Source organism: Canis lupus, chromosome 34 (genome assembly GCF_048164855.1).
Source record: "Canis lupus baileyi chromosome 34, mCanLup2.hap1, whole genome shotgun sequence".
NCBI lineage: Eukaryota > Metazoa > Chordata > Mammalia > Carnivora > Canidae > Canis > Canis lupus.
The window spans coordinates 19,786,970-19,798,022 of record NC_132871.1 but is presented as its reverse complement, the minus strand read 5'-3'; the positions used below and the strand labels follow the sequence as shown (position 1 = coordinate 19,798,022).

General features: G+C 35.9%; 1 protein-coding gene across 2 annotated transcripts in view; it reads right to left on the bottom strand.

The window, feature by feature from the left end:
- TTC21B (tetratricopeptide repeat domain 21B) overlaps positions 1 to 11,053 on the bottom strand; it is a 78,095-nt gene that overhangs the window by 51,531 nt on the left and 15,511 nt on the right. For both annotated transcript variants that reach the window (XM_072811445.1, XM_072811444.1), the window contains exons 7-11: positions 8,441 to 8,525; positions 6,722 to 6,820; positions 4,851 to 5,043; positions 4,113 to 4,210; positions 3,594 to 3,794 (exon numbers count right to left, since the gene is read on the bottom strand). In XM_072811445.1, the coding sequence (XP_072667546.1) occupies positions 3,594 to 3,794; positions 4,113 to 4,210; positions 4,851 to 5,043; positions 6,722 to 6,820; positions 8,441 to 8,525 (676 nt within the window). The remainder of the gene's footprint in view (positions 1 to 3,593; positions 3,795 to 4,112; positions 4,211 to 4,850; positions 5,044 to 6,721; positions 6,821 to 8,440; positions 8,526 to 11,053) is intronic.

Here is an 11,053-nt window from a genome sequence, read left to right as displayed (position 1 = left end):
AATTATTACACAATTACTGATTTGATTAACACAAAAGGAGCATGTTTGTTCATTGTGAAGGAAACATATTCAAAGTAAAGATAATTGAGAAGCAGAATTTCTTGCTGGAATTGAGAGCCAAGGCAATGTGAATTCTAAGTGTAGACCTGCCTTGTGATTTATTCAGTTCAGTGACTTACATCACCCCCTGGAGTACCATAAAATTAGTTTCTAGAAAATTCTTTTCTTTCCCTCTAGTAGAAATCAGAAGGTAGATTTCTGTAGTACACTTCATGCGTGCTACACCGAGTATCTCATACCTGCACATTCTCTACTTTTCAACCTGGCACGCTGAAGCCCCACAAAAGTTTTTTTTTTTCTTTTTATTAATACGCAGTGAATATGATAACTTAATCAGTATTAGGACATATATTGTTTTAGTGGCTGTCTACCCAACCAAGCTGTACCCAATGAATACAAACTCACAAGCTACAAATGTGATCTTAAAGTTTAAGTGTCAAATCCTCCTTCTCTTGGCTTTGCCCTACCAATGCTGATTTCCTTATCTGTAAAGCAATCTTCCCCATTGTCCTCCTGCACCCCACAAATACAAATTGTTAGCTAGAGTATGGTCTCTTACTGTCAATCACTCTACAATGCGATGTTGTTTCTGACAAGAGAGTACCTCATCTCTTCACTACATTGAAGCACGAAAAAATGCACGCTCAAAAGGAATTTCAAAATATGACCAAGTGCCTAGAACACCTCAACTTCTTTAAATTTCCACAGCACTTTTAATCTAGTAATAAAATTGAGCATTCTATAATATCTTATACAACTCCATAGTAGTTTCACAGTTTGTTCTGCTTCTTTTACAGGGCTAGGATCTTTAATGTGCCTTGAAGATTGGAATTTTACATGTTTTCACACAGTAATGAATACAGAGTAAATTATTTTTTCAGTGTACTTGAAAACAGTGAAAGTATAGGTGATAGTGAGGTTAAGGTTCTTTGCCATCTGCTAAGAATTACTTATTGAAAAAATATTACTTTATTAGAGAACCATCATCATTTTTTACTGTAAACTTTCAGGGGGGTTGATTGTGGACAATCCCTAAGCTAACAGCTGTTTGATTAAAAAAAAATATATATATATATATATATTATATATATATGGGGCAAGGAACAGAGCTGGACAGACAAGTCTGTCTTTCCAATATTTCCCCATGAAAATGACATGATAAATGCTAATTAGGTGTCATCACGCTGACAAAGGTTATATTGTAGGAACACAGAATGTTTTGGACTAGGGACACAATTGGCACTTAACACATTGTTTCTTGCTCCACCTACAATTAATTTTTAGCATAGCTGCCAGAGAAATCCTTTTAAATTGCTGAGTCAGATCATGCTAGAAATCAAATTGAGGCCAGGGGACCAACAACAACAACCTCTAAGGCCCTACGTGGCCTGCTGTCCTCTGCTGTGACCTCCTCCTCACTCCATCCCGGTCACATTAGTCTCCATGAGTCCCTTTGGGCCGCTGTGCAACTGTTTCTGTGCCTGAGACAATCTACATCATATTTCTACCTGAACTCTTCAGGTTTTTGTTCACCTTTAAGCATCTCAATGAGGCCTAGCCAGACCATCTTACCTAAAATTACCAACCTCCGACCCATTCTGTTATTTTCCATTATATAACTGACTTGAATATATTATCTGTCTGCTCCTACTAGATATATATGCTTCGAGAGGGCAAAGGCTGTGGTTTACTCCTACACAACCACCTCCCCAGCTCCAAGCAGAGGCCTGGGTACTCTACAAGCATTTATTTTTTTATTTTATTTTATTTTTTTTATGATAGTCACAGAGAGAGAGAGAGAGAGGCAGAGAAGCAGGCTCCACGCACCAGGAGCCCGACATGGGATTCGATCCTGGGTCTCCAGGATCGCGCCCTGGGCCAAAGGCAGGCGCCAAACCGCTGTGCCACCCAGGGATCCCTCTACAAGCATTTATTGAGTGAATTCTGAAGGCTGCACAAATAGTGAAAAATGAATTCCAACTCTAAGCAACTGAAAACAGATCATAACAGGGGAGCCTGGGATCAATCTTAGGTGTTATTCCAGAAGGGTTAATTTATTTTTCTTTCTTTTCAAGTATTTATTTAAATTCTAGTTAGTTAACATTCTGTACAATAGGGTTTCAGGAACAGGATTTAGTGGTTCATCACTTACATGTAACACCCAATGCTCATCACAACAAGTGCCCTCCTTAATCCCCATCACCCATTTAGCCCATCCCCTGCCCATCTCCCTTCAGCAACTCCTCCATCTGTTCTCTATTCTTAAGAAGGGTTAATTTAAAACAGAAGATGAAAGTCTGGAAAAGGACATGGTGCTCAAAAAAGCAACATGGCTTCCCTAAAGAAAGGCCATTATCCTCATCCTTGTTAACACCTTTATGGAAGCTGTAAATCAGGGAAAATGCTAAGAAGACTATGCTTTTAACAATGAAGTATTTGATACTACCGTTATGATATTCTTGTCCCGAACCGTGAGCTGAGTATAGTAATGTTAAGGCGTCTGCTTACTGTCTGTAATAAGAGTGCTACGATCTACAAAAATTTCAACTGAAGTCTCTGATAGTAGAATAAAAGGATCCATTCTCAGTTCTACTCAGAGGTAGGTAAGGCAGATGGCAGATGACAATAAAGATCATATAAATAGATGATAATCAGGATCTAAAAGAATATGGTAACCTGGAGTTACAAGATGAATCTGAGGAGATAAAATTTCATAGGGATAAATATACAGTCTACATGTGGGTCCTAAATTATATGAATAATAGACCTAGGACTTACATCAACTATTAATTCAACAGGGGTCGATAATGAATCACAGAAAAAAGCTAGAGAAACATCCAGAATCAGGGAGGCAGAGGATCTGCCAAGGTCAAACCCGTATACGCAACAGCGCGTGAGCTGAGAGCTGACTAACAAAATGAAGGCTACCCTCAGGCTCACGACCAGGGTTCTAATTAAGTCACATAAAAAATAAATAGCTAAAAGCCTGGAATTGTTTGGGGGGGAACATGAAAACTAATTTCTAAAATCCAAAGGTCTGTTTTATGAATGAGGAATAATTCTTGCTTTGGCAAAGTAACAACTTGCTCTGTGCCACCTCAGAGAGCAGGACTACCAGGAAAAGGGTGAATTTTTTTTATAAGACAAAGTTGAGTCTGGCAACATAGGAACTACAGTGTAATAGTCATAGTCATACAGTAAGAACTGCATTTTTGAGTGTACTCAGAGGCTGGATGGGCATTTGACGTGGATGTTATGCAGCACATTCAAGTATCGCAAGCACATCTGAATTAAAAGACTTCTAATATTTTTTCTGAACTTAGGATTTTAAGACTTTATGAACTACGTGTGAATATTTGTAAACAAATACATTTAATATTTGATAGGAGTCAGTATAAATATTCTGATTTTAAAACTATTTCAACTAATACAGATACCAATACTGCCACTGTCAAATGCTGATACAATCTAACATGTGACACCGTGTAAATGATGTTGTAAATATTTTCACTGAAATTAAGTCCCAGAATTACCTGCATTGGACAGAAATTCAGATATTCTGTAATAATTTCCAGCAAGAAATCAGGATTTAGGCTCTCAAAATACTGTATGCCAAGTGGTAAATCTTCTAGCTGTGAAAAATGAGTGTCCAGAACATCGTTTAACAAATTAATAACTTCTTCTCGTGGTTTATTTTTCTTCATTGCAAGAATCGCACGTAAATAGGTTAATTCCTAGAAATTAAGTAGTTGTCATTAATTATCCCATTCAGTTGCAAAGCCGTTTATTTCTACTTATATTTCAAACGTATATGAAGTGCTATTTATGTGCAATATTTGTTCAAATTCAAGTATTAGCTTGGACAAACTTTTAGAATCTTACACGAGAATATTTAAAGTCTAATTATGCATGGAGGTAAGTTAGTAAATGCAATTATATATTAAAATTTGTATATATTAGTCCTTAAATCCATTACTAGTACTAAAATTTAAAATCTCGTATTTTATAAGCAGTAGCTAGGATCTACCATCTGATAAAATAAAACACTGTACCGGAGATTTTCCAATAGACTGCTGAATTTCACTAAGGAACTCTAGCTGCTGATCTGCGTCCTGTAACTGTCCTTCTATTAATTGACATCGGATAAACCCTAAAACCAAACAGGACAAAAATAGTCAAAGTCCACATCAATTCAGCCTTGTACACTTCAAACAATAAAACACATTTCCCCCATAATATATTAAAGTATTAATACATTATCATAAACTATAATACATTCAAGTAGTACTACCTCAGATTCTTAAAAAAGGAAAAAGAAGAAATGAAAAGAAAATGGGCAGCTTTGTACGCAAATTAAAATCAGGTAGTAAGAAATTCAGAATTTATAGGAACTATCGCATAAAAATATATTCTCTTAAGATATTATTTAAGAAATAAAGACTTTAGTTTTAAAGATCTGTGGGGGGCAGCCTGGGTGGCTCAGTGGTTTAGCTCCTGCCTTCAGCCCAGGGCCTGATCCTGGGGACCCGGGATTGAGTCCCACGTCGGGCTCCCTGCATGGAGCCTGCTTCTCCCTCTGCCTCTATCTCTGTCTCCTCTCTGTGTATTCTCATGAATAAATAAAATGTTTAAAAAAAAAAAAAAAAGATCCGTGGGGTATTTTTTCTATTGTGGATAATGAAGGACATTTTAATTTTAGAAATCCACAACATACATCTTTTTAACAGCAGGTATTAAAAGGAATTGTTACTTGCACCTATCTGAAGAACATTTATAAACAGCTGTCATACCAGCTAGCGCAGGAATATTAGTTTCATCAAGTGTTAGGGCCGTCTTATACCACTTCAGTGCCTCTTTAACTTTTCCTTGTAAAATCATTTGATATCCAAGTTCTGTAGCAAATTCTGATTGCTGAGGGGTTAAACTAAAAGCTCTTTCCAGTAATGTCTGAATTTTTTGAAGAATGAGTTGACTTCGCCCACACTAAAAAGAAAAAAGAAGTTTTAGACTAGAAAGTCAAACATTTCTACTCAGGTGGGAGGATTATTTTTTCCTAAAGATAACGGATTATTTGTATTTCATAGAAATAGACTTAAAATTATTTAATAATAAAAACCTAAAACTTCTCTATTTACTATCTAGACAGTACATACAGCAAGAAAGTTTATATCCCATCAGAATGAAAGTCCTAATGAGCAGTGCTTTTACACAATAGCTTTTTGAAAAGTATACTCTAATGATGTTGCTGCACAAGTATATTTTTTAGAACTGTCTCATGATTGTTTTACAAATTAGACAAGAAAATTGTTACTTTAAGTTTATATATATATGTGTGTTTTTATATATTTTTACACATATAAATCTATATTTATGTCTATATCTAAAACTACCTATCTATCTATAACTCTAATCAAAATACAGGACAAGGATTTGTTTTTCCCCTAAGGAGAAGGTACGCCACCAGGGAAAATATTTTAAAAGATCATATGTTAGAATTTTTGTGGAAAAAGCTTCAACTATGTTTCCAGAAATGGCAACTCTGCTAAAGGAAGTATGCAATGTCCTAACATAATAACTTTTAAGAGTAAAATACTAGGGCAGCCCCAGTGGCTCAGTGGTTTAGCGCTGCCTTGGGCCTGGGGTGTGATCCTGGAGATCCGGGATCAGGTCCCATGTCGGGCTCCCTGCATGGAGCCTGCTTCTCCCTCTGCCTATCTCTTTCTCTCTCTCTCTCTTTCTCTGTTTCTCTCATGAATAAATTAAAACTTTAAAAAAATTTAAACAATAAAAAAATAAAGATCCTTTCTTCCTTCAATTATATATTTAGTATTTTACCTACCTGTGTGTACTGTTTTCCTTATTTTTTTCCTAGTTTAATTAAGAACTTTCCAAACCTCTCATTCCTTGTATTGGTTTTGAAAGTCTCCTATTCCATTCCTGATTATCTTCTTATTGGATGTTGTAATAAAAACATTTCTTTACTATTGTATATTTTTTAAAAGAACAAGATCCCAACCAAAATTGTCTGTTACCCATGTTAAAACTTCTTTTCAAATACAATTGACCCTTGAATAATGCAGGGTAGGGTGCTATCACCCACATACCACCTCTTCCCTCACTGTTGAAAATCTGCATGCCCAAACACTTAATAGCCTACCACTAACCACATCTTCCTGATAACATAAACAGTCTACTAACACATATTTTGTATGTTATATTATATATTCTTACGATAAAGTTAGAGAAAAGAAAATCATATGAAAAATACTTTACAGTACTGTACTGTCTTGACTGAAAACACCTGCATTCAGTGGATTCACACAGTTCAAACCTGTGCTGTTCAAGGGTCGACTGTAGTTTCAAAAAACAAAAGAATAATCCTACTTATAAATCCTATGCTCTGAATAAAATAAATGACTTTCCATTTCCTTTGGAATTTCCCATTTCCCTATCCTTAAAGGCTCAACAAGCCTCCATGATGCCTTCTTGTGGTTGAAAATCATATCTCCTCTGAACTGACTTTTTAAGGAAGGTATCACACACTTATATATGTATGATATTTTCATTCTGGGCGAAAGGCTCTTTGATACCTCAACCTTTGTGACTTATTTTATATTCCCAGCCACAGATAACAGAGCTGTTGCATATCAGGCACTCTTACAGTTCTGCTGAAGGCTAATGTGATCTTATAAAAAAGTTGACCATTCTGTGGTTCCATGGCATCCAATGCACTTTCTAAGTTTTCCAGCTTGGTGGCAGCCTAAAACAAAAGTATCAGGATAATTTTAAAACAAACTACGATAAAATGAATATATGACATATACACTAATAAATGTTAATATTAAAAAATCTTTGCTTTTATAAATTCCCTCTTGTCCAGTGAAATCTTCTATGCTGCGAAATGTATTAAAAGTTCTTTTAAAAAGTTCAAGAATTATGAATAAGGAATTGAGTTTTAAAATGTGTCTTTTACCATTTGCTTTGACGTGGATGGACCTGGAGGGTATTATGCTGAGTGAAATAAGTAAATCGGAAAAGGACAAACATTATATGGTCTCATTCATTTGGGAAATATAAAAATTAGTGAAAGGGAATAAAGGGAAAGGAGAGAAAATGAGTGAAAATATCAGTGAGGGAGACAAAACATGAGAGACACCTAACTCTGGGAAATGAACAAGGGGTAGTGGAAGGGGAGGTTGGCCGGGGGGCTGGGGTGACTGGGTGATGGGCACTGAGAGGGGCATGAGCACTGGGTGTTATGCTATATGTTGGCAAATTGAACTCCAATAAAAAAAATTTTAAATAAAATAAAATAAAATAATAAAAAATAAATAAAATAAAATAAAATAAAATAAAATAAAATAAAATAAGTCTTTTAGGGGTCCCTGGCTTGCTTAGTCAGAAGAGCATGCAACTCTTGGTCTCAGGGTCATGAGTTCCCACTTTGGGTAGAGAAATTACTTAAATAAATAAAACTTAAAAAAAATAAAATAAAATAACCCTATGTGTTTTTAAAATATTTGTTATTGAATGGAAACCTTTGGGTAGGCAAAGATATCCATAATGCTCAATTAACTATATATGCCAAGATCCCTCTTCAATAATTACTTCATGACACACATGAGATATCCACAACAACATATAAACATTGGCATTATATGAGATCAGATTTTGGATTAACTATATAGTCTGGCTTATATTAAAATATTCTCTAGAACAGAAAAATCATTATGACACTGTAAGTAATTTTAATGCCTGGAAAATTTACTGAAGAGTTGCCCCTGGTAAAATTCCTCTAGTATTTACTGAAGAACTTCTTAGTTAGTTGTTGTCACATTTAACAATTTAACCAGACTAAACACAATTCAAATCTACTACTTGTTATACTACTATTTTGTGACACTGTTTGCTTCAGACTGGGTTTTGGCATTCCATAATGCAGTACATAATCACTACTAGAAAAATGTGTATCTTATTATAAGGTCCAGTGGGATGTCATCCTAAGCCCATTTAAATGATGCAAACTCAAACTGTAAAAATACTACAAATTATATTTTGAGTACACATTCTTTCATACCTAGCATTACCAGTTACATTAATCATGTAGATTACTGGATGTGAGTTTTAATGTAGAAAACCACTTATGCTTTAATTAATGATTTAAGGAATTTTCAAGGTATTTTAACTATTCCGTTATTTTGCTTTATTAGTTGATTTAAGAAGCTCATCAATATGTTCAAGTGTATTTCTAGGAATCAAGTAAAACTTACCATGCCACACATTCTGAAAGAGCTCTTCAAGGTTCTAATGTATGTGCAGATGTGTGTGTAACTACATATTTTTTTAATACAGGAAACTTAAATAGTATAATACAACTTACCTTCTCTATATCCCCCTCCCTGCACAAATAGTAAAGAGCCAGGATTCTTAGCGCTTCCACATTTTGATTATCTTGAAGCATTAACCTGCAGAAATAACGTTTCACTTAATGTTGAAATAGCTTAATGTGTTTTCTTTCATTTGAGGGTTTGAAGAGTCAGTTTTCTGGTCAATTCCCCTGTCTAAATAGTAATTTTAATTAGTAAAATAATATATCTTTTATTAAGATTACCAACCTCATTATTTAAGCTAAAAAATACCTCTGAATCTTAATCTTTAATAATATTAGTTTTAAAAAGATATGAATAAAAAAAAGATATGAATAGATTGTATCAGTCTCTTTAAATCCTTTGGCGATCCTAAATAAAGTATTAGTTTACCATATAAAACAGTATATTAAGAGAATAATTTGGGAGCACCTGGATGGCTTAGTTGGTTAAGTGTCTGCTCAGGTCATGATTCCCAGGGTCCTTGGATGTAGCCCTATGTCAGGGACCCTGCTCAGTGGGGAGTCTGCTTCTCCCTCTCCCTTCCCCAGCTCATGTTTGCTCACTCGTGCACTCTCTCTCTCTCAAATAAATAAAATAACAAAAAAAAGAATTTGGGGCACCTGGATAGCTCAGTTAAGCATTCTACTCTTGATTTCGGCTCAGGTCATAATCTCATTGTTGTGAGATGGAGCCCCACGTCAGGCTCCATGTGGGATGTGGAGCCTGCTTAAGACTCTCTCTCTTCCTCCTTCCACCACCCTCTCCTTCTCACAAAAAAAGAATTCACCTTGACCAGGAAGATTTATTACAAGAATTTCAGGAATGAAAAGATGGGTTAAACATTTAAAAATCTGTTAATGTAGTTCACAACATGAAAACAGATTTCTATGTGATAAAAACACATCAGAAAATATTATGGAAAAATACCTTATTAGTAATAGGAACAGCTCCCCTTCCCCAAAAAAAGATATAAACTTAGTAAAAAAAAAATGCAAACGCTATATAAATTCCTAAACCTTACGCAAAAACATTTAAAAAAAAAAAATGAACAAATGGGGTAACTAACACACTTAGGTTTTCTTATCATGAATGGTGTGGTACACTGAATTATTAGCTTTAATTTTCCCACTTTCCATTAATACATGCTTTCTGCCATGAAAGTGAGCCACTGCTCCTATAAATGCTGACATGTACTTTACTGCTTCTTGGCTATGGCCCTGGACATCTTCCTTATATTAATCAATGGAATGTGAGTAGGAGTGGCAGTGTGCCACACCAAAGTTTCAGAGGCACCGAATATTTCTGGCTGTCCCTTACGTCTCTGCTATCACCATGAGCAGAGCTTCCTCTGGGTAGTTGGTGCTCTCTGGCTTGTGCCCAGAGAAGAGCACCCTCAGAGCTGACCAGAGACCAAACTGCAATGAGGTGCCATCCCCACCCGGCTGGATCTAAAATTTGAAGCAGAATACCAGGCAAGCCTGTGGAGGTCAGAGGATCCCCACCAAAATGAGAAATGAGTGCTTACCGTCATATGCCCTGAGATCTGTAGCTGTTTGCTATGCCTCAATAGCTGCCACACGATAATACACTCATTTTTGGTTAAATTTTTTTTTCCCTAAATAATCTATAGATTTAATGCAATTCAAACCAAAATCTTATAAGGTTTCTATTTTTTTAACTTGATAAGTTAGTCAATTGCAAAAGAGCCAAGAAAACTATCGAAAAAGAAACATGATAGAGACCTTTCCCTAAAAAATATAAAAATCCATTTGAAATATAAGAAAGAATTGACCCAGTTTTAAAAAAAAAAAAAGGACCAGTCACTATACAGGGGGAAAAACAGCTTTTAGGATTAAAAAAATGCTCAATCTCCATCTGCTTTTGGCTCAGGGCATGATCCCGGAGTCCCAGGATCAAGTTCCGAATCAAGTTCCCTGCATCGAGCCTGCTTCTCCCTCTGCCTGTGTCTCTCATGAATAAATAAAATCTTTAAAAAAAAAAAAGAAAGATGCTCAATCTCAACATAATCAGAGAAACGAAAATAAAAATAAGGTTTTATTTTACCAGATTCGACTACTACTATTAAAATTGTTAAAAACAAAAACAGAAAACCACCGATAATAGCCAGAATTGATAAGGACAAGGGAGGGGGCATTCCACAGGCTACTGATAGGAGTACAAATTAGTATAACTTCTTAGGAGAACAACTTGGTAGTGTCTTCCAAAGTTTCAGATGCATTCCTGAGGTTGAGATTGCAAACTGTCTCCTCAAATCTACGATCTCCCCATTGGCTCGAGCACACAGCTGGCCTACATTTTCCTGCCACCTTTGGAATTAGATGCGGCCTGCAGGAGACAAAGCTACGCCTGCCATGCCTGGGCCTGGGCTTTTAAGGAAAATAGAATGAACCCTCCACACTCTCTTTCCCTTTGCACCAGCTGGATACCAATGGTATGAGGTTTTAGGATGAGAAGAATCACAGACAGAAAGGGACCAGGTCCCTCAATGACAGTGTGGAGGACGGCTGCTTCATTGAGATTTACGTCCACTCAAAATAGTTACGTATGACAAGAAAAAAAAATTATGTATTTAGACCTGTTCTTTATAGGATCTTAGCCCACCC